Source organism: Halichoerus grypus, chromosome 5, assembly GCF_964656455.1.
Source record: "Halichoerus grypus chromosome 5, mHalGry1.hap1.1, whole genome shotgun sequence".
NCBI classification, from domain to species: Eukaryota; Metazoa; Chordata; class Mammalia; order Carnivora; family Phocidae; genus Halichoerus; species Halichoerus grypus.
Genome location: NC_135716.1, coordinates 76,275,809 through 76,300,217, shown reverse-complemented (window position 1 = coordinate 76,300,217; position 24,409 = coordinate 76,275,809). Strand labels below are relative to the sequence as shown.

The window sequence follows — 24,409 nt, the reverse complement described above, 5'->3', positions numbered from 1 at the left end:
AGCTCATGTATCAAAGTGCCTGCTGATTGCATAAGCCCATTTGGCAATTCTAACTGCAGTTTCTTTTATAAAGATGACCGAATTGTTAACAATTTCATTTATAAGATCTCCATTAAGATCTTCTTTAAACTTAAAAGCAATAGATGAATGGTAAATGATCTAAATTGATTCTTCCCATCTGCCCAGCATTTCCAATTCCAAAATTAATAATCTATGATCCTTCAATGTATAATGCCAATAATGCTAAAAACTGGGAGACTTAATAAGAATATGGCATTTTTAGATCAAAATTAGTTAATTCATTAAAGATTGAGTTAAATATCATTTCTAGCCAGAAAGCATACATGGAGATGCCTTGAACATTTATGATGCTAAGCCATTTCTTTTTTTAAGCCATTTCTCTATGTATTATGTATGTATAGAAAATAAGCATTTATAGTAGTGTGTTTTAGTCAGTTAATTCATCCCAAATATTTATAATAGCATATTTCAGCCAATTAATTCGTCCCCTACTTAATTTTGGAAATCAAAAATTGGGGATTAGCTCACAAAAGAGCACACAGAGAAAGAAAGTGAATGAAAGATACATTTTATGTAGAATGAATCATACGAAGGAATGTACAACCTCAGATTTTTAAAAACAGAGACATCATTAATGATCTCTTCACTGGTAATTCTTACTTAGAACTGGCTGCTACTCCACCTCCCTGAACAGTTAATTTCGCTGGCTTCCATAAAGCCACACTTTTCCTTTTTCTCGTTACTCTTTCTCATTCCCCGTTTCAGGCTCTTCTTTCTTTCCCCAGGCCTTAAAACTTAAAATGTAAAGTTCCTACAGGTTTTGAACTATACTTCTATACTTTTCTTGAATTCTACAGACATTAATGTAATCACACCATTACAAGAAAAGGAAAATACCACATACGTTAAACAAATGTGTATATCAACTGTAACATGTTACCTGTTTCAGAAAAGCATTCCCTGGGGTAAAAAAAGCAGGTCACTACTCTCCCTGGCCTGAGCTGTCACAGCAGACACCCACTGTCCCCACAGTTGCCCATGTTTGGCAGATCTCCATTCTTTCTCCCCACCCCAGTGGACAATCCTGATTAAGTATAAATCCAACTGTGGCATTCCTTTATTTTCTCTCCAGGTGCCTGAGGTGAAACACAAGCTCCCGAACAAGGCAACCTAGTCCTTAGTGGTCTGTGCCCCTGCTTCCCTCGCAAGCTTTACCCTCTCCCCATTCCTCAATATTATTAATAAAGTGAATCAGCAAAATTCAACAGTAGATCATGATTATGTACCACCAGCCTGTCACATGGATAAAAATTATAGAAAGTAAAAGAAATCTGTACTGATCAGCATGTAATTTAGAATAAAATTTGAGCGCTTAGGGGGAAAAATTCAAATATCATGTGTGAAGTAGTAGAAGCACTTTCATTTTACAAAAAACTAATCTGAATCAAAAATGCTTTTATCATGAAGATATTTAATAAATATAATCAGGGTTAATGTAGGAAAATCACATCTAAGATGTAAGATGCCCTCAGTTACGCACAAAAAAATTATATTTGTTAATTTATGTTTGTCTTCTTTAGACCTGAAATAAATGAAACGAGGGTGGGGGACCATACCTGTTGTTCAGCAATCAGAGATGTTCGAACATTTTGCATTTCTTCATTCTTTCTTTTCTCTTGCTCTTCAAGTTGTTCTAGAAACTTTGCTTTTTCTTCCTGAAGCTTTTCTTGAAGTTCAGCAACTAGGCTTGAAGAATCTTCTCTGGTAGATTCAATGGCAAGACTTGGAAATTACATACAGTATTAAATTTTTTTTGAATATAACATATAATCACAAATATACCAAATATCACAAAATTAGTTGACATCAGAAAGCCTATGTATCTTCCTTAAACCTAACAGTAATTAATTGCTGTTAGAGATATTTCTATGTAACCCACCACCCTTTTTATCTACCAAGGAAAGGGAAGCAAGTAAAAGGGAAAAGTTTAACAGAGATTATATACGTGTGATACCAACATGGTGAATGACTATAATGATTATATTTGATAAATTCAGGATAACCTGCTTCTACCAGCATTGGGAATGTTTTCAATATAAAAAAATCAATATGCCTCTCAAAAGCTCAGCTTCAAATGTTGGTTCTGCTAATCCCAGAACTGTAATGTACATGACAGAGAAAGAAAAAAAGAAACACATACGTGAGGATCACATATATTGAAAAGTCCTTCTTAATTTTTTAAATAGGTTTTGGTTCATTTTGTTAACTAATGAACAAATAACACAAAACTAAAAAGGAACTTAAATGTTCACACAGCAAATCTACATATTTATAATTCATATTCACCTCCCTCAAAACTAGCTACCCCCTAAGGGGTTGCTGACAAAGCACCATAGGTAAGAAAAGAGGACAAGGTAAGGAGAAATAGCAAAAACACAAGTAATAAGTATTGTAATTTCTGATATAGAAGTTAATTTTATCTGCTTTCAACCTAATAACCTTTTACATCAAAAAAGTTTGCCCATGAAGTAGATAATTAATTCCACCAAAGGAGTTATAAATATGTTAAACCACGGGAATGAGGCTGCCATGTTAGCAAATATTCCCAAACTATTTTAGTGATTAAGTCAACTGACTGCTTTAAATGTACATTTACACAATTTTAAATTACACTTTAATGTTTTTGAAATCAGGAGGCATACTGAAGATTTTTAAAATTTACTTATTTGAGGGCGCCTGGGTGGCTCAGTTTGTTGGGGGACTGCCTTCGGCTCAGGTCATGATCCTGGAGTCCCGGGATCGAGTCCTGCATCGGGCTCCCTGCTCGGCAGGGAGTCTGCTTCTCCCTCTGACCCTCCTCCCTCTCATGCTCTCTGTCTCTCATTCTCTCTCTCTCAAATAAATAAATAAAATCTTTAAAAAAAAAAAAAATTTACTTATTTGAGAGAGAGTGAGCGAGAAAGAGTGGGGGGAGGAGCACAGGGAGACGGACAAGCAGACTCTGCGCTGAGGGTAGAGCCTGATGCAGGGCTGTATCCCACGAGCCTGACATTATGACCTGAGCTGAAATCAGGAGTCCGATGCTCAACCAGACACTCGACCCCCTGAGCCACCCAGGTGCCCCTTGGAATCAAAGAGGCATTTTCTAGTCAATGTGGATTTTAGTCCTGATGTAATTTCATAATCTATAAAATTATACTATTAATATTATAGCAATTGATAATCATACAAAGAATTATTGTGATTCTTTTATTCAGTCTTCCAAATTTACTGATAAAATCTAGTAATTCTTATCAATTTGCTGCCCATTTTCTTCTAAGGGATGGTTTTAAATGGCCAAACATGAAATATGCAGTTAGAGACATATAACCGCTACCAAAGTCTGAGACTTCTTAGTTTACAGAAAGATTTCAACTGGGGAAGCACCTAATCCCTTATGCAGTAGAAAGTATAAGGTAAAAGATCTGTTTTCAAAGTTTTTCCTTTAGGGCTAGAGGAGAGGAGTATAGAAGGTAAAAATTATAGCACAGATGGAAACCTGACAAGCTACATAAATCAAAGTGTTACTCAGGAACTAGAATATAAATATGGACTCAACATACTAACAAAGTGTTAAGGATTAAAATTGGTATAGGCAGGGTTTATGTATTAGGTTTTCTTCAATACTGTTTGGCTAATGTCTACCTTTGGCAAGTAAGAGATATACTTTGAAGAATTATTCCTACAGTTACAGGATAGGTGAATTGTTACAGGAAAAACAAAAAGCCAGGTTTCACGCAAGTAAGCAAGGTGACCACAGTGAGGAATGAAGTTAGAGAAGGGGGGGGGGGGGAGTCAGATCATGAACAGAAAACATTTTGGATTTTATTAGCAGTACAGCGTAAAGTCATTAAAGAACTTTGTCTAGAGAGAATGACAGAATACAAATTTAGGTTTGTAAAAGACTGCTGTGAGGATGTTGGTGAGAATAATGGAGCACAGTAACAAAGTAAGAAGGAGAGAAGGTTTCAGCATGAGAAAGGATGCTAAGAATCCTGTTTTTGTGTGTGTGTGTTATGCACAACGATGGGTAGTATTTATAATTTCTAGGTGTCTTGTAACTTTGGGTTGCCTGGTGCACCCTGGGGAAGTGTTACTTTTACTTCAAGTGTCAGTGTTGTGCTAGGATGAGGCAGGTAGGGGAGAAGATAGTTCTAGGCACATAAGAATGTGCAGACATCATTGTCTCTTTGTAAATACACAATCATTCCAAATACCCAGAATATTAAGTAACTGCCTTCGGCTCAGGTCATGATCCTGGAGTCCCGGGATCGAGTCCTGCATCGGGTTCCCTGCTCAGCAGGGAGTCTGCTTCTCTAACCCTCCCTCCTCTCATGTGCTCTCTCTCAAATAAATAAAATCTTAAACAAACAAACAAACAAACAAACAAACATTGAACCAAATACCCAGAATGAGCACATTAAATGATTAGGTATATGCTGACTCATAGGGTAAAAGACTTTTGGTGGCAAAAGCAAATAAAGGAGAGCTTAAGACACAAAGAACAATCAATCATACTGTGTTGGGGACAGGGGTTTCTTGTGGTTATATATGCTATGTCACATTGTTTGAGGATCCCATTAGAAAAGGTTCCAGGGAACTGTTAGGCACATCATTCTGTTGTATTTTATACTACTCTATGACCTCAAATGACTGTCATCAGGGGAATTAACCCTAGCAATGAAATAGTAACAGCTAGAGTAAGTTTTGTTTCTTATAGCACCATGGCCACACTTTCTTTGGGGACTAAGGAGATAGGTGTGTGCTGAGTGGGAGGGAAGGCATGAGGAAAAGGTTATAGTATTTCATAATTAAGAATACTATTTGATCTAGCAATGCTGGCATAGAAACCTAAGAAATTTATCAATACAGGTTGCTCCCCCCAATCTAAACTTACATAATCCTGTCTTATATTATTAATACCCTAAAACGGCCTGGAAATTAGAACTGAAGGAACCAAATACATTTGTTGTCAGTTGGAAATTTCTATACTCTTACACAGAACCTGAAATAAATCATTTCTGGTTGATAGGTTACCCCACCATTAATAAATTAGTGTATGCTAGCGAAAGATTCTATTATACCCAACATTTCTAGGAACTAGAAAATCTGCGCTGGATACAAACTAGACTGTCATGATGCTTGAACTATCTCTTATCATTATATATTAGATTTGGGCCTAGTAAACAATATATTGTTTATTGTGGTTTTTTTAAATGTTTTTGAGATTAAAATTATAAAACTGAAATGCTTCTCCTGTACTCACCCAGATCTACATCAACTACTCCCTGGAGGCACAGCTATGAACAGTGTAGTAGGTAGATTTGCAAACAATACAGACACAGACACACACACACAGACACACACACACACACATTCTCTGCACTCATTTTCTTTGTACACAGGAGTATGAGAAAGCCCTTTCCCCTACTAAAAGTAACGTATATTACTGATTAAATTTTTCCCAGTTATATAGGAAAAAAATGTATTTTACTTTGATTTTGCATTTCCTTAATCCTAGATAGACTGAAAACTATTCACATATTGGCTATTTGTACTTCTTCATTGATCTGGCTGTTCATATCCTCTGTCCATTTTTCTAATGAATACCCTGCCTTTTCCTCACTGACTTGTGGGAGTTCTTTAACATTACAGATACAATTAATACTCTTATTTATATCTTGCTGATGCTTCTCCCATGTAGTTGGTCTCTCCATGCTGCTTCTGGCATATGCGCAGCCAACCAAGCGGTGGAAAGCAGGGAGGTGTGCTGGACCATGTCATCACCTCAGCATCATTTCTTCTCAAAGATTTCCTCATTCTTTTTCAACTGTTTCTTCTGCATGACAGAGAAGCCTAGAACTATGTTACCCAGAACCCCCTTCCCAATAAGTTCTGAGTTCAAGTTTGCCAATGAAAGATACCCACACAAGATCTGGAAGGCTAAGAGAAAGACAGTTTGTCATTCTGTAGAAGTGGCTACGACCAGCTATGTGGGCTGTTAAGTTCATGAGGGGTTTCCAAGTGAACTACCTGCACTGGTGCCACAGTAGACAATTGGTAGACGTCTCCAAGAAACTGTAGCAATTTTCTGACTAGCCACACACTTTTGGTGCTTCAGATGGCTTTGAACCTACAGATTTCCAGGTCTTGGGCAGCAACTCGTTTACCACGTCCCTCCCTTAGGTCTCCCCAAATTCATATAAGTTCTAATTCTAATATTAAACCCTTTAATCCTGAAATATTTAAAAGAGATTCTGTTTTCTAAATTCAATACTGACAGATACAAATATGATCCTTGGGGGAAAAAAGCATAAAGACAGGAATCTGGAATTGATTCTCTGATCTGTTTCGATCTGAAGGCAGTGATGACCTCACTGTTAGTGCAAAATGGAATTCTGGCAGATTAGGGCATTCTATGGCAGAACAGCTGATACCTATAGCTATGTGCATCAGGTGACTAAAGGTGGCAAGGTTTTAGAAATGCCACAGCTGTCCCTACCAATCCCACCAAGCCTTCCTTGCCAGCAGCAGCAGCCTTTACTCCCTCATCTGAAAAGATTAGTGTCACCTTGCCTGAGGTTCCCTTCTCAACAAATTGATCCTTCTCAACTGGCTCCCATACTATTTAATTACTTCCAGACTCATCTCTACTTTCAAATCCCCAGATCCCAGGGGAGATGAAAATCTAACCATGGAGGAATTGCAACTGCAAAATTTTCCATTTGTTTTGGTAGCAATATAGGAAATATGTATGGGGATAGATCCAATAGGAGTTAGAAAAGGCAAACATAATGGTAACTTGGGCCAGTATTATCTGTATGGATACAATAATCAGAGACTCTAGATTCAATGTTAACAGTGTGCTAGATTTATTGCCTGAAACCTGGATCTAATGGCCAATGTCAAAAGAAAATAAGATGCAAAGATGAGATATTCTAGACCACACGCAGGCAAACAATGGCCTGCAGGCCAGATCCAGCCTTTATCTGTTTGTGTAAAGTTTTACTGCAACACAGCCACACCCGTTCATTTACACTCTCACTTCTCTCTGGCTAGTTGAGTAACATGGATAGAAACCATATCACCCACAAAGCCTAATATATTTACAATGTGGCCCTTTACACAAAGTTTGCCAACCAATCTCTGTATCAATGATTCTCAAAGTGTGATCCACAGAACTTTGACTAGAAACACTTTCAAGGGATCAGTAATATCAAAACTATTTTCATAAGATGATATTTGTCTCTTACACCTTGTTGACATTTGCACATATGATAAAATCGCTGACACCTTAACAAATTAAAGACGATAGTGCCAAACCGTACTTTTAGTCATTGTTTCTTTACACCAACGCACTCAAAGTGGAAAAGAAAAAGGCAGATTTTGCAATATCCATGATACAGTAAGAATTATTATTACTGAATCCTGACCACTGAGTATGCACCTTTTTAGTATTCAGTGTGATGAAATGAGTACATATAAAGCACTTCAGCCACTTACAGAAGTATGTCTGTCTCACGGAAAACTACTTGTATAATTGCTTTGCTGTGTGCTGAATTAGCTACATTTTTCATGCTCTACTATTTCTATTTGAAAAACGACAATCTCTGGTTATTTAGATTTGGGTTTTCAACAGACATTTTCTCAAAAATGACCAATGTGAGCTTGTTACTTCAATTAACAACTGACAGAATTTGTTACCAATGGTAAAATGTGATTCTCTAAAAATAAATTAAAATTTTAGAAACCTTGAGGCGCCTGGCTGACTCAGTCGGTAGAGCATGTGATTCTTGATTTCAGGGTCATGAGTTCGAGCCCCACTTTGGGCACAGAAATTATTTAAAAACAAAAACCAAAAACCCAAAGAGAAAAAAAAAATCTTGTACCTGCCACTATGAACTTGAGAGCCTTCCAGTACTTAAGATCTTTCTCATAAAATTGGTAGGTATACTAACACAACTGATTTTTCTTTCAATAAAATAAGTCAGTATTTACAAGATCTGCATAACTCAGTGAACCAGTGTTTTTCATATGGACAATTCATTGTGCTACAAAATTATGCATGAGTAAAATAGCCAAAGTGCAAGGCAGTTCAATAGATATTAGCATAAACAGCATGAAAAAATCCATTTGATAGCTTCATATTCTATCCTGAAACTAATGTTTAAGAAATTATAATTTGTTGGATTTTGATTTAGTATCAAGGAAATGTCCACAAGTATCTGAAAACGTTATTGAAATATTCCTCTTTTCCAATTACACGTAAGTTAAAGACTGTATTTTTATCATACATTAATCAAAAGATACTGCAATAGATTTGATGTAGAAGCAGATATGAGAATCCATTAAGCCAAACATTAAAGAGATATGCAAATATATAAAACAAATGGCACTCTTCTCACTTATTTTCATTTTAGAAAATAGTTCTTAAAGAACACAAAATAGTTCTTAAAGAATACATGATCCTTGGTCTTGAGGAATGCATCCAAAGAATGATGGTGATAGGCATAGTGGAAGAGATTTATTATTTATATCCTGGGAGGGTCCAGAGACACTGCCCTTCACCAAGGCTTTAAGAAATTCAACTTCAAAAAGCTCTATAGTGGTACTCTGCAGGAAAGGGATAGCAGAGGGAGATGAAATCACTGAAATTCAATGAATTTGATGAAGTCAAATTCTTACTCTTTGCAGATAATATAATACTTTATGTGGAAAACCCAAAAGACTCCACCCCAAAATTCCTAGAACTCATACAGGAATTCAGTAAAGTGGTAGGATATAAAATCAATGCACAGAAATCAGCTGCATTTCTATACACCAACAATACAGAAGAAAGAGAAATTAAGGAGTCGATCCCATTTACAATTGCATCCAAAACCATAAGATACCTAGGAATAAATCTAACCAAAGAGGCAAAGAATCTGTACTCAGAAAACTATAGAATACTCATGAATGAAACTGAGGAAGACACAAAGAAATGGAAAAACGTTCCATGCTCATGGACTGGAAGAACAAATATTGTGAAAATGTCTATGCTACCTAGAGCAATCTATACATTCAATGCAATCCCCATCAAAATACCATCAACTTTTTTCACAGAAATGGAACAAATAATCCTAAAATTTGTATGGAACTGGAAAAGATCCCGAATAGCCAGGGGAACGTTGAAAAAGAAAACCAAAGCTGGTGGCATCACAATTCCGGACTTCAAGCTCTATTACAAAGCTGTCATCATCAAGACAGTATGGTATGGCACAAAAACAGACACACAGATCAATGGAATAGAATAGAGAACTCAGAAATGGACCCTCAACTCTAAGGTCAACTAATCTTCAACAAAGCAGGAAAGAATATCCAATGGAAAAAAAAAAGTCTCTTCAACAAATGGTGTTGGGAAAACTGGACAGCCACATGCAGAAGAATGAAAACAACCATTTCCTTAGACCATACACAAAAATAGACCCAAAATGGATGAAAGACCTAAATGTGAGACAGAAATCCATCAAAATCCTTGAGAACACAGGCAGCAACCTCTTCAACCTCAGCTGCAGCAACTTCTTCCTAGACACATCGCCAAAGGTGAGGGAAGCAAGGGCAAAAATGAACTATTGGGACTTCCTCAAGATAAAAAGCTTTTGCGTGGAAAACGAAAACAGTCAACAAAACCAAAAGACAACTGACAGAATGGGAGAAGATATTCACAAATGACATATCAGATAAAGGGCTAGTATCCAAAATCTATAAATTATCAAACTCAACACCCAAAGAACAAATGATCCAATCAAGAAATGGGCAGAAGACATGAACAGACATTTCTGCAAAGATATCCAAATGGCCAAAAGACACATGAAAAAGTGCTCCACATTACTTGGCATCAGGGAAATATAAATCAAAACCACTTCACACCACTCAGAATGGCTAAAATTAACAAGTCAGGAAACGACAGATGTTGGCGAGGATGTGGAGAAAGGGGAACCCTCCTACACTGTTGGTGGGAATACAAGCTGGTGCAGCCACTCTGGGAAACAATATGGAGGTTCCTCAAAAAATTGAAAATAGAGCTACCCTATGACCCAGCAACTGCACTACTGGGTTATTTACCCCAAAGATACAAATGTAGTAATCCGGGTCACCTGGGTGGCTTAGTCGTTAAGCGTCTGCCTTCGACTCAGGTCATGGTCCCAGGGTCCTGGGATCGAGCCCTACATCGGGCTCCCTACTCCGTGGGAGGCCTGCTTCTCCCTCTCCCACTCTCCCTGCTTGTGTTCCCCCTCTCACTGTGTCTCTGTCAAATAAATAAATAAAAAATCTTTAAAAAAACCAAAAAAACCCCCAAAAAACAAATGTAGTAATCCAAAGGGGCACCTACACACCGATGTTTATACCGGCAATGTCCACAATAGCCAAACTATGGAAAGAGCCCAAATGTCCATCGACAGATGAATGGATAAAGAAGATGTGGTCTATATATACAATGGAATATTATGCAGCCATCAAAAAAAAAAAAAGAAATCTTGCCATTTGCAATGACGTGGATGGAACTAGAGGGTATTATGGTAAACGAAATAAGTCAATCAGAGAAAGACAATTATCATACGATCTCACTGATATGTGGAATTTGAGAAACAAGGCAGAAGATCATAGGGGAAGAGGAAAAAAACGAAACAAGACGAAACCAGAGAGGGAGTTATAACCATAAGAGACTCTTAATCTCAGCAAACAAACTGAGGGTTGCTATAGTGGTGGTGGGTGGGAGGGATGGGGTGGCTGGGTGACAGACATTGGGGAGGGTATGTGTTGTGGTGAGAGCTGTGTATTGTGTAAGACTGATGAATCTCAGACCTGCACCCCGAAACAAATAATACATTATATGTTAATTAAAAAAAAAAGCTCTGTAGTGGTACTGTGCAAAACAGGGATTGCAGAGAGATGAAATCACTGAAATTCAATGAATTTAATGGGAATGACAGGATTCTGGAGTGGTAGAGGCCAATTAGTGGCACTTAACCAGCGACATGATGTGGTATTATTACAGGGAGCAGAGCCAGAGCAGCAATCAGGTCTGACCCAGATAAATCTTTGGCACTGGCTGTCCACAGGGCCATAACAGAACAGGATGATAAAGGATTATTAAAACTTTTTAAAATTGTTTTTTAAAAACTCAGTATTTAGTGCTCAGAAAGCTAATTTAAATAAGGAGAATCACCACCCCTCACCCTAATCCCAAGATCTGAGTCAGTCACCAACTACAATGCCGAATTTTATAATCTTGTCTCCTCATAGAGACCTGTGTCCACTTCTCAGGCTTAGTGTGTATTCTGGGAAAGTAATTAACCAACCTTTGGGGGACAAATGAATACTGGCTCTGAGGGGGCTCTAATGCCACTGTGGTCCACCAGGAGATTACTAATAGCCAAGTGATAAATGGAGTTTGGGTCCATCCTTACATCCAGAATCTCTAGTGGAATACACATAAAAGTAACTGTTAGCGACTCCTTGTTGGTTCCCTTACTCATGGAATGAGGAACTATTATGGTAAAAAAAAGCCAAGCAAAATCTCTAAAACAGTCTCTCATTTCATATGATGTAAGGGCGATTTTTATAACATTCTTATTCAACTTAAGTATGTGTCCTGTAGAAAACATACAAAAATAATGGATTCTCATAAATTTAATCAGGTAGTGACTCCAAGAAAACTGTTATTTCACACAGGACCTCTTTGCTGGAGTAAATCAACAAGGCCACTACTGCCTGACATGGAGCTAGTGACTTAGTGATTTCTTCCCTCTTCATAATACATACTAGAGGCTGACAAACTTTTTGTAAAGGGAAAAAGAGTAAACATGTTAGTGAGATGATCTGTCATACCTACTCATTTCTTCCAAAAGCAACCACAGGCAACAAATAGGTAAAGGCTTTAAAGGGCATCTGTGTATTCCAATAGAGCTGTATTTACAAAAACAAGTGGGAAGCTGGATTCCCAGAGGCCAGTTTGTCAACCTCTAGTACAGACCACAAGCAGCAGTTAGATTTTACCTACAACAACAGCAACACACTTCCAATGTCTTATATCTGGATTATACCAGTTCTCTAGTTCTCTGTTAAAATCTGGTTGGCAGGGATACTGGTCTTCTTGCTATTCCTCAAGATATCAATACTAATCCAAGAGAGGGGTGGGGAAAAGGGGAAAAAGATATCATATTAATCCAATACATTTATGGCATTTATGCTCCTTAGGCCAAGTAAATAGGAAGCAGCAACTACCTCAGCTATCAGGGCGAGACACAGGAATGCCAGAGGATGAGCAATAAAGACCATGAAAATTCAGGAGCTTGTCAGCACAGTGAAATTTCTAAGAATCCAGTGGTCCAGTCATATGAGATGTCAAGGGACAAGCTGCTTATAGGTGAGCATCTCTGAATTTTGGAGGCAATATATATAGTACATTTGGGATTGCTGCTCTGACTCATTTACGAACTAACTCCCTGTTCTGTTTAAGTTCCAGAGCAACATGCAAGTTGCTCTGCCCCTTGAGCCACACTTCCCAGAAGATGCCTGAAGTGTCTGTAGCAGAAATGAATACTGTATAGAACTTCTGACAAGTCCTATAGGAGAATCACAGTTGAGAACCTTGGAATTTTGAAGTGCATAACTATTTTTCTGTTGTAAAGTAGTTATGGCTTGCTACTGGGTCTGTAGAGATTGAAAGACTGACCATGGTCCCCCAAGTTACTGTGTGTCCTGAGCTGCCCATCATAAAGTGAATGTTGTCTAAGTCATGAAACCATAAAGTTGGGTATACACAGCAATATTCCATCACAAGTTAGATGTGGCATACATGAGATCCAAGAAAATATGGCACAAGTATGGTACAAACAGATCAAGAGATTCAGGTTCCCAAGGTGCTTTCTCCTGCTACATTGCCTCCTTTCTCTCCATCAGGACTCTGACATTGACTATGAATGAAAAAAAATGGGAGGCCTGGTTTCATCATGATTCTGCAAAATATACTGACACTATTCAAAAGTACGGTTGAGGTATTAGAGCCCCACTGAGGAGTGGCTCTAAAGAACAACAGTGAAGGGAAATCTTCCCAGTGGCAATATGTTAAGCAGTGTACCTGAAGTTACCGAGTAGGAGAAATGGTCAGGGGCAAAGATTTACAGTGATTCACGGCAACTGGCCAGCCAAGGGCTTGGCTGGATAGTGAGGGACTTCGAAGAAACTAGACTGAAATCTGGTGGGAAGATTTCTGGAAAAGAAATAAGGACCAGCCTCTTGAAATGTGCAGGATATTAAGTATGAGGACATGTCAGTTCTCTGAGTATATTATGTATGACTGTGAGGAACCTCTTAATAATCAGATGGGCAACCTGAACATTCTGTATCAATCAGTCCTATTCAAAAGGCTGATGAATGACAGTCTATACAGGCAGGAAGTGAAGTTACATATGGGCTCAGCAATATGGATTTCTATACATTTAGTAACTAGCAGTGAGCCCCCCTGATATTGCAGTGCTCCTTTGGGAGACCATGCCAGCTACTTGGTGGCATGCTGATTACACTGGACCGCTTCTGTCATAAAAAGAACAGTAATCTATCTTCACAAGAACAGTCTATTATTCTCCATATAGAATTACTTTCCATGCCCACAGTATTTCTGCAAAAACCACCATTCCTGAACATATAAAAAGGCTTATTCACTGCTATATTCTACTATAATTGCTTCTGAACATGGAATTTCATTGTACAGTGAAAGATATGTAGCCATAGCCTCGTGCCCATGGAAATCACATATTTTACCACATATGCCAATCATTAAACAGCTGGTTTGATAAAACCGTGGATCAATGTACTAAAAACTCATTACAGTACCAGATGGGTTCCATGACCAGTGTGGAGCCCAATATGGCGCTTGAACTCAAGATCCTAAGATCAAGACCTGAGCTGAGATCAAGAGTTGGACACTTAACTGACTGAGCCACTCAGGCACCCTGTCATTCTGAATGGCTAGGGTAAAGAATGCAGTACATGTCCTGAACCAAATACTACTATGTGAAACTAATTCTCCCACAGTTAGAATATATAGGTTGGAGAACCAATGATAAAAATTGGAATAACACAGGGCGCCTGGGTGGCTCAGATGGTTAAGCGTCTGCCTTCGGCTCAGGTCATGATCTCAGGGTCCTGGGATCGAGTCCCGCATCGGGTTCCCTGCTCAGTGCAGAGCCTGCTTCTCCCTCTCCCTCTCCCTCTGCCACTCCCTCTGCTTGTGCTCTTCTGTCTATCTCTCTGTCAAATAAATAAATAAAATCTTTGAAAAAAAATTGGAATAACACATATGTTAACTAACTAGAATTTAAATAAAAATTTGGAAAAAAAAATTGGAATAACTATTATTTCAATGAGCCAACAGCAAAAATTTTGCTTCTCATCCTTACAACTTTGGGCTGTGCCAGTTTGGTACCCCCAAAAAGAATTCCTTTACCAGGAGATACGACGAGGGTCCCACTCACCTGGAAGCTTAAGCTACCACAGGGATACCCAGGGCTCATCACAGCACTGAATCAACACACAAAGAAGGAAGCTGCAGTATGTACTGATATAACTTATCAATGAGAAACAGTTGTTCCTACACAGTAAAGCAGAGGAATATGCCTGGAAGTCAGAAGCTTTTCTAGGGTGTCTCTTGGCACTGCCATGTCCACTGATAAACAGTCAAATGAGAAACTACAGCAACTGTATTACAGGAGGAATCATTATTGGCAGTCTCTTCAGGTCAAGTAGAATCAGCTGAGGTAATGTCTAAGGTAAAAAATAGAAGGAAGCCGTAAATACCTACTAGGGTTATGAGACTAGTTATAGAAATAAAGACTACCACAATTAAGCCTATACATATGGATGAATTTTTTATCTTTATCCCCTTCTCTCGGTATCTTAGCATGTAATAAGCGTTGTGACAATTGTAATTAACCCTGTATTTCAGTATTTAGCCTACAGAATATCAAAGAGAGATTGTGTATGTACAGAAAGATAAATGAACAGAGTTCTAGGATGGCTACAATGACATAAGTTTGAGTCTCACCTTTGGAAGTGGGTGAGGCTATCTGAGAAGATATGAGACAGAAGCTGAATCATGTCCAACAGAAACATGACATTTTAAGTGTCTTTATTTGGGAATTCAACATGGGCAAAAGACACACGAAGGACCCCGAGTCGGAAATGGAGTGTATACAGTGCTGGACTGTCATCATCCAGCCATCGCTTTCATCCCTCTTCTAGAATCTCATCTGCACTATACTGCAGAGATGTGTATTTCCCAGAATCCCCTTCAAACTGCAAGTTTGCCAATAAAAAGAATATGCACAAGATCTGGAAAGCAGAAAAGCAGTCCAGACTTACTCTCCAAAACTAGGTGCATCCAGATGAAATTTCACAGGAGCTTCCTGTCAAGTAACTGAGAACTACCCATTTTGTGTTGCAGACTGAGCCACATTACTGGGGCTCTGAAGAGATTCTTGATTGCTACAGCAATTTTCCAGGGAGCCATGAATAACTCTCAGCTTCGGTGGGTACTTCAGCATCTATTTTCCTGATCTTTCACCCAGAGCTTTCCGGAGTTTCAGCAGTCATTCCCTTGACCTTAGCTCCCCCAGCTCTGTAAACATTTGTGCAGGCCCTAATTCCTGTATTAAACCCTCCAATCCCCTCAGAATACATAAAGAGTTCCTGTTTTCAAAACAGAGCGGGAGGTTTACCTGAATACCAATATATGAGTATCACCAGCAGAAAGTCTATCACAAGAGATTGTAAAAGTGATAAAGGCAGGAAATAGGTTAAAATATATAAGGTATACAAACTATAAATATATTCACTCAGAAGAACTAATGACAGAACTAACTGATAATGTTCTAGAAGTTGTTCATTAGGCCATAAAACCCCTGAATGAAGTTTAAAGAGCAGAAATACTGATCAAAAGGTAGTAACATCAGTCAAAATATTAAAAATACAAAAAAAGAAAAAAAACCCCACCACTGTATAAAACCTGGAATTTAAAGACATTATCTTTTGAACCACAGAGGGAATAACTGAAACTTAACATCAAGGAAATAATAGTGATGAGACATTTAGCCCCAATTTAGAATTTACTCTTTAATAAAAGTGAGCACAGATGAAACTGTTATCTTTCATACATATGCAATTTAAAAAGAATGGTAAAAAGTAATTTTCAACAGAAGAAGTTAGGTAAAAAATTCAAATAAACCAAAAGAAGGAACTTAATGAATTAAAAAAGGAAGAAGCCCTGGAAAACATTTGAAATTTTCAAAAAATCATTTCTTTGGAAATCTAAGATATTCATCCATTTTTAAAAGCCACTAATGAGCTTATGTAGTCTGTTATTTTTTTAAATGTTTGAAAGAAACACTGACTATAAATAAAGTAAAAGACTTTACTTTATAAAAATATCTCAATTACTATATTGGCCTAAGATAAGTAAATCAAGGTACTGTGATTACATAAACAATTAAAATTTGAATCACCAATATTTTAATTTTAAATTTTAAAGTAATTCTTACCTTTTTGCTATTTGATTCTCAAGATATTTAACTTTTTCTAGTAACTCTTTCTCAACAGCTTCTCTCTCCAATTTAAACTCTGTTAGGGCAGTCTGAATAGCTTCTTCTTTTTCACAATTAAGCTTCTGAATTAACTGTTCTCTGTCTTGTTCCTGGCTCATGACAAGTTTCTCTTTGTCTTTCTCAAGTTTCTGGATAATAGCTTCGTACTTCTCTTCCTGTTGGGTGAGTTTTTCATCTTTTTGTTTTTCAAGAGCACTCAATTCTGCATCTAATTTACTCTGCAGTTCAGCTATTTCTCCTTTCAGGTTTCTTTCTATTTCAAATGCTTGGTGATGCAATGACGTTACTTTGTTTAATTCAGCTTTAAGCATATCAGATTCTTCTTCATGTCTACTAATTAACTCTGAAATGCACTGATCTTTTTCAATTGTCATTAAAGTTCTTAGCTCTGCCAAGCCCACCTGATAGTTTTCATTATTATCCTGAATCTTTTGGTTTAGTTTACTTATCTCTACTCTCAAATTTTCTGTCTCTTGTTCAAGGAGAGATTTTAAGGTCTCCTTCTGCTGGGCTCTGCTTTCTTCCAGCAAAAGTTTTATTTCATCAGTTTCTGCTTCCTTCAGTGCAAGTTCAACCTCTAACTTACATCTCATGTCTGACAAATCTGAAAACTTGAGTTTTAATTCCTGTAGCTGTTGTTCTTTTTCCTGGATAACTGTGGCATGAGACTCTTGTATCTGATCGATTCGTTGTTGATTTTCCTTTTTTAGTTTCTCCAAAGACACTTTATGGTCTGTCATAACTTTCTCAAACTCCTGTGTGTGCCTGACATGCAGAGCATCCTCTAACTCCTTTAGATGACTTTGCTCTAAGCACTGAAGTTCTGTCCGCAGCAACTGCATCTTCTCATCATTTTCAACATGGAGCTTCTTTAAGTCTTCTAACACTCTCTCTCGTGACTGTTTCAGTTCATTAATTTCACAATTTTGAGTGTGCATTATATTTTCCATTTCTAACAACTTCTGATCCTTTTCATTTTGTAAGCAGATGACAACTTCTTTTTCATGTTTAACCAAAGCAAATTCATTATCTTTATTTTGTAAAACCTCCTCAAGGCATACCAAGTCTCCTTTCAGCTTTTTAATTTTGTTTTCATTTTCTTCACTTTCCTTTATTAGTGCATCAAGTTTGCCTTCATATTCACTTTTTAAAGACTGCAGTTCTTTTTGATGTTTTTCATTTAGTGTTATTTCCAGAGAATGTTTTACTTTTTCAATAATGTTTCTTATTTCTAATGCTGTACATTTTAAAGAATTTGAGAAGTCACACTGTTCTTTCTGTACAAATGTTCTGAAGTGGCAAAGGTCTTCCTTGATGGTTTGTATGCTGAAGTGCGAGTCTTGGGCAACAACTCGGCATTTTTCCAATTGGACATTCAAAGAAGCATGATCTCCTAAATCCTCTTTACCACATACATTTGTATCCTGCATCCGTCTACTGTCTATTGCATTGATAACAGATGAATAAAGTGATTCCACCATCATTTCCGGACTCTGTGGATCACTTATAGGATTAGGAGATGACAAATTTTCTTCTATTACAAACTCATTTACAGCAGACATAAAATCTGATTCAGGACTTTCTGCTAATGAATCCAAGTCTAATGAAACTTGGTGAATAGTCTGTTCTATGTTTGGATGGGGGATAGTTTCAAAATCAAATGTATGTGCATCGATGCTATCTGGAGATAACTCTTCTAAGGGACATACTGCAGGACATAAGGGATCCTGAACAGTGAGTGAAGGAGGAGTTCTCGGTGAGGTAGTAGTTGCAATTCCTGTTGCACTTTCTATCCGTGGTGAGGAAGCCGACGGTGGCGAAGTCTGACTCATGGATGCCTGGAAAAGAGAGGGATAGGCTTACAGAGCTGCAGCAACATTTTACACTAATGAAACAAACCACTTGAAAGAACTTAATTTGCCTTTTGTTCACTCAGTAGATCTGTAATGGTCTGTGACATTTCATCCAAACTTTGTGCTGCTTTTACCAAATTATGTAGAGCAAGTACATGCTGGTGTAGAGGTTCAAAGTCACAAAGTAAGGGGACCCTGAAACAGAATGCAATCAAATAAGATTTGTGATTTCATAACGAGAAGATGGATACCTACAACCAAATATTTCGATCTATGTCAAAAAAACCAGACAGTACTATCATCCCCTTTCAAACAACACCAGAAATAGCTTAAGAGGCCTAAGACATAATCATTAAAGTAATGAATTAAAACTCTCCCACAGTATACAAAAAGTACAGAGTAATTACTAGAAAAAAATTAATTACATGTAAGGCACTAATTTCCTTTATCTTCATTTTCTGATCATTTGCATATTCCCTAGAAATTTCCTAAAGCAGCATAGGAAAGTCAGTCTATCATAAAATATTTCTATATGCTGGCATCTCCTGAGACTATCGGTGCTACTTTCTATAGCTCCAAAATAATGAAAACATTTTAAGATGATAACTAAAGTTAAAAATACTAATGATATTTACCTGAGGAGTGGCTGAACTTCTGAAGGACAGAATGACTGAAGAAACTGTAAATCTTTTAATGAAATATCTGGAAGTTCACAGTCAAACTTTCGAGGCTTCTGTGTCTGTACCCCCCCCCAAAAAAATAAAAAGATAAAAAAATTACCAAAAAACATAGGGTACAAATTTATAAGTTTTTACTATGATTAATTTCAATATAACAAAGAAGCAAAAATGCTACAAATCATCTACTGACATTTAAGAAATAGAATAAAATAAAAATGAAGAACTATTCAATGACCAACATGGTATACTATTTTTCTGAGTCGTAAATGACTGAGAACCACAGCTGTTGGTGATCAACTGATGTGGCTGTTCCTCCCTTTCTCATCATCTTTTTAAAACCGGGGTAGTATCCTGTCAACATTAAAGGAACCCATTTGTTTCACCAGCACATAAGCTATTCCCAAATTTTTGTTTTACTTATAACATGACCATGAAGATCTCTCTAGCCTTAGCTCTATGTCTATTCCTATCATTTATTAGAATGCCTTGTTGTTTTAATATGGTAAAAGGTTTTTTCCTATGTAACATGTCCTTCCTTGCCTTTCACTTGATCTTTCCATTCTTTTCAAAATAACTCTTAGTCAATTTCAGCTTCTTAAAAAAAATTCCCTGGTAAGTCCTACCATTTCTTTATAATATTGCCAAGAAATACAACTTTTAAAGTAACTCTGGTTGTTTCAATCATTACCTAAGCAGATTTAGAGATGTCAAGATGCTCTTCATTAAACAGAGGTCCTAGATAAATGAGTGTGGGAAACCCTATTACATTACTCATTCTTAGATATTAAAAAATACATACATTTAAGGCCTAAGAAATCCTGCAGTACAAAAAAATGTTTAATAGCTAAGCAGTGCAAACAAAAAACCTGCAGCATTTCCCAAACTTCTCTGACCTGTGGAATCATTTTTTTCACAAAATAAAATGAATGGTCCCCAGTAATCCTGATTTAAAAACACACTTATTTTTCAGGGTTTCAATGAAGGCCACCTGAAGAGTCACCCTATTCTGATTTGTAAACACATGAATAAAATGAGGGTGGTGGTGGTGGTGGTGGTGGTGAAGAAAATGAAAAGGGGAGAGGACAGAAGGAAAAGAAAGGACAGGGACGGGGAGAAAATGAGGGAGGGGAAAGATAAAGAGAATGAGAGGAGGGTGAAGGACGAAGATAAAATAATAAGAAAATCTACTCCTACCAATCAACAGCTTAACAGTGTAATATGGCTTATCCTCCTGCGTTATGAAAACTCCTGATCAAAAACTATGAATATTCTTTAATAAAGTTTCATGACAACTCACTTTTAAAACCAAAAACATTTTTTATGTTGATAAAAAGAAATTCTATATGTTTCTGAAAATATCTCTACTTCTGAAATGAGGTTTGAACACATACAAAATTTAGTCATGGTTAGAAAATTAATACATACACAAAAGGATGGGGGCCAGGAGTCCAATCCCCTAAACAGACGATTTCTTAAAAAGGACTTTCCTGTGTAAAGAAATTAACAATATGGTTATTTTGTAACTTTATATTTCAGGGTAAGAAAAAATCTCTGGTTTTTGAAAAACAAATTAACAATTCTTCATATTTAAATTTTAACAATGGATTCAACTCTACAGACCTTAAAAGGAATGTTTCTCCAGATTTCAATGGTAACTACTATCACATACATGCTATATAGTAACACATTCTTATCTACAAATAAAAACAGCATTTTTCATTAAAAATAAATTAGTAAAGAACACTTACTAAATAATTTCCCAAAGGATTCCCTTTTTGACTTTTCAGCTTCATATAATCGCTTTCCATCTTTGACTAAAGCACCAACCCACTAAGAGGAGGAAAGCTTACGTTAATATCACACACCAATTCATTAAGGCTCATACACAATGAAAACAGAATTCAACTTGCATACCTCCCTGTAGTGTTTTATGAACATTTTTCTCCTTACAACCTCAACAACAGCTATGCAGTACATCTGAGGAACTGTACTAAGAGCTTCAACAATTTTGACTCTCTCTAACAGTTCTATTACGAGGCGGAGCAAAGCTTGCAATTTCTCTCCATCTTGATCAGCATGAAGCATTACAAAGCAACACCACCTACAGAATGAAATTGAGACACACAAACTCTATAAGAATAATCTAATCCCAAATTAATCAACCAATCAAGTATTTCAATATAATGCCAAGAGAAAAATTACTCCATTACTTGGCAGAAATTTAAAAAATCACTTCAAAACATCCAAAATTAGATGTAAGAGAATCACTTACTTCAGTCTGACATGTAGGTTATTTGCTAGTTCCTGTTTGGCAGTGGTACACTTCTGTTTAATATCCAACAGTTTTCTATGATTTTGCAACATAATCATCAACTGATTTGCATGACTCAGGCACAAATCAGGTAATACAGATGCATCCTTCAAGTTTTCAGCTCTCATCTGATTAGCTAAAAATCCCTTTGAGAGAAAATATTTTAAAGGACATTAACTTGGTTTCATGAAAGATACCAACATTCATTTAAGAAGAAAATCTTTGTTAAATATGACTGCTCTACTTTTAGAGAAGATTTTAAAATCCACTATCCTGAATGTAGATATGTTCGTAAAAAAAGATCATTTTTAAGAACTCTGCTCATCTAGTTGTTTCATTTTCATGCTAGGAAAAAAAAAAGAAACCCACTGGGAAGATAGAGAGTAATTTATCCAAGGACGCACTTAATAGTTAAATTAGAACTAGAACCTAAGTGTCTAGACTCCTACCACACCATGGGTCAGTCAGAGCATGACCTTAAATAAAATATGGTCACTGATTTTAAGCCATGAAATAACTGACTTAATCTAATCAATGATATTCAATAGTATTTTGTACCCTTCCCCAAATGAATAACAATTGACTGTACTTTTTATTAAGAAGTCATTACTCTCTCCAGTATTTCTGGACTATATTTTGTTCCACTATATATATGTATCAGTGCTCATATTAGAATAAATTAAATGTTTACAATACAATTTTACAATACATTTTATTATTTGGTGTAGGTGAACTTTGCATCATTCTGCTAAGTAGGGATTGTGTTTAGGCTATAAATTAATTTAGATAGATGTGCCATATTTAAAATAAGGTAGTTGTGTGCAGAAAACATTAAAAAAAAACAAACCAACAGCAAACACTTAAAAAAAGGTCCAAAGACATCTTGCTGAGGTTATTACTAAGCATTTTTATTGTATTTATAGGTTCTTTTTCCTACTCTGCTTACTAAACAGTTATTGTGTTATAGTTTTACAATTTGCAAGTCTATCTGACTGCCATACTTGCTACTGTAAATAATTATCTTTCTAGGAACTTAACAATATGGCCGGCAATAGCGTGTCTTTTAACTTTTTGGTAGCGCTCTCTCTGTTTCTGTTTCATGTCTTCCTAAATTTCAAGAAAATATTTAAATTTAAATGACATGTATTAAAGTTAAAATCATTTAATATCTGAAAATAAGACAATTTCAATACGAATTTTATGCTTTACTTCCTTTTCAATATGCTATATGTTCCACTGTGGCTATATTTTTTCTCAATTTAAAAATAACTTATTGCTTTTATCAATTGTGTTAAAATCTTAATAGGTTTCCACTAGTTTTTACTGAATCCAAGAAAAACACATAATTAATCCCCCAAATTAAATTCTAAACCACTAATAAGGAATTTCCTGACACCAAAAGCACAGACATGCAAATGTGGCCAAAAGCAAAAATGTGAATCTGTTTTCAATAAAATAAATTCTGTATTTGTTAAACCATCCTTAGTATACTATTTAGACTAAGTAGAAAAATCTCTAAGAAGTACAAGCTTCTTAAAATAAGTCATCGGAATGAAAAGTACAGCATAGGGAATATAGTCAACATACTGTAATAATGTTTAATGGTGACAGATGATTACACTTATCATGGTGAACAATGAGTAACGTATAGAACTGTCCAGTCACTATGCTGTAGACCTAAAACTAATGTAACATTGTATGTCAACTATACTTCAATAAAAAAAAGTTTAAAAAATTAGAAAAATCCCTGATATCATTTAGTATTAATATTTTTATGTGTAACTAAGGATTGATAACTACATGATGTATAAGTTTAAAAGAAAATTACACAGCTGACTGAGTGAAGATGGAAGGCAGAACTTAAACTATACCATATCCTAATTCTGAATTTCAGTAGGTTATCTAATAAGAATTAAATAATCATGACAACATTCAAAAGAAATCTAACTAGTTGTTAGTTACTACAGTACTTATAACTCCCCTCAAGATGTATTCTGTGAACTTTTGGTTTAGGAAGCAGATTCCCTGTTATTTTCTTACTTTGTTGACAATCTTTAAAGATAAAAAGATTATCAGAGGAATAATACACATTGAATAAATTTTCAGGGCTCCAGTGTTAACATAGCTTCAGAGATCTGGTTAAGTTTCTCTGTAAGATAAGGTAGAAGGGTCTATAAACCTCCTCAGAAGTGTTGTGGTTTTAAAAAAATTACTCTCTTAAAGCTTCCTGAACTGGTCTTTATCATATAAGATATTTAGGCAATAAATCTCCTTCCATTGTCTTTTCCCTTCTCGCTCTCTTTTTTTTTTTTTTTGAGAAAGAGTGCAAGAGAGCAAGTGAGGGGGGAGGAACAGAGGGATAGAAGGAGAGACAGAATCTTAAGCAAGATTCACGCTCAGTGCAGAGCCTGACGTAAGGGCTCGTTCTCACAACCCTGAGATCATCGCCTGAGCTGAAATCAAGAGTCGTACATTCAACTGAGGCACCCAAGTGCCCCTTTCCCTTTCCTTTAAGAGTGGTTAGAAGATTTAATTGCTATGTAGCTAGAACGAACTACACAAAATTGTGTTTATATAAAATCTAAAATCAACTCCTCAAATTGATTGATCTGAATTTATCTACTTTCACTGACCGCATTCTGAAGGAAATATTGATTAAAAAAAAAGAAAATATCTGCAATGGAAAAAAAATATTAGCTGTAACAAAACTAACAGATGAGACATCTGTAAATTATGAAATGTGAAAGATTCCAGACCAGATTAAAGAGAAGTCTAACATGTCACCAAGAAGGCTACATGAACCCAAATTCTTGCTCTCTCTCTCTCTCTCTCTCTCTATTTTTTTGGTGGGGGTGGAAGAGA

At 36.5% G+C, this 24,409-nt stretch overlaps 1 protein-coding gene across 6 annotated transcripts in view; it reads right to left on the bottom strand.

The window, feature by feature from the left end:
- The window catches only part of RB1CC1 (RB1 inducible coiled-coil 1), a 93,463-nt gene that overhangs the window by 21,301 nt on the left and 47,753 nt on the right, over positions 1-24,409 (bottom strand). For 5 of the 6 annotated variants that reach the window (XM_036073035.2, XM_036073036.2, XM_036073034.2 and 2 more), the window contains 8 exons: positions 21,509-21,693; positions 21,151-21,337; positions 20,985-21,066; positions 20,662-20,723; positions 19,192-19,295; positions 18,625-18,751; positions 16,641-18,541; positions 1,638-1,803 (listed from right to left, as the gene is read on the bottom strand). In XM_036073035.2, coding sequence (XP_035928928.2) covers positions 1,638-1,803; positions 16,641-18,541; positions 18,625-18,751; positions 19,192-19,295; positions 20,662-20,723; positions 20,985-21,066; positions 21,151-21,337; positions 21,509-21,693 — 2,814 coding nt within the window. The remainder of the gene's footprint in view (positions 1-1,637; positions 1,804-16,640; positions 18,542-18,624; positions 18,752-19,191; positions 19,296-20,661; positions 20,724-20,984; positions 21,067-21,150; positions 21,338-21,508; positions 21,694-24,409) is intronic. The other variant, XM_036073039.2, reaches the window with a different exon arrangement.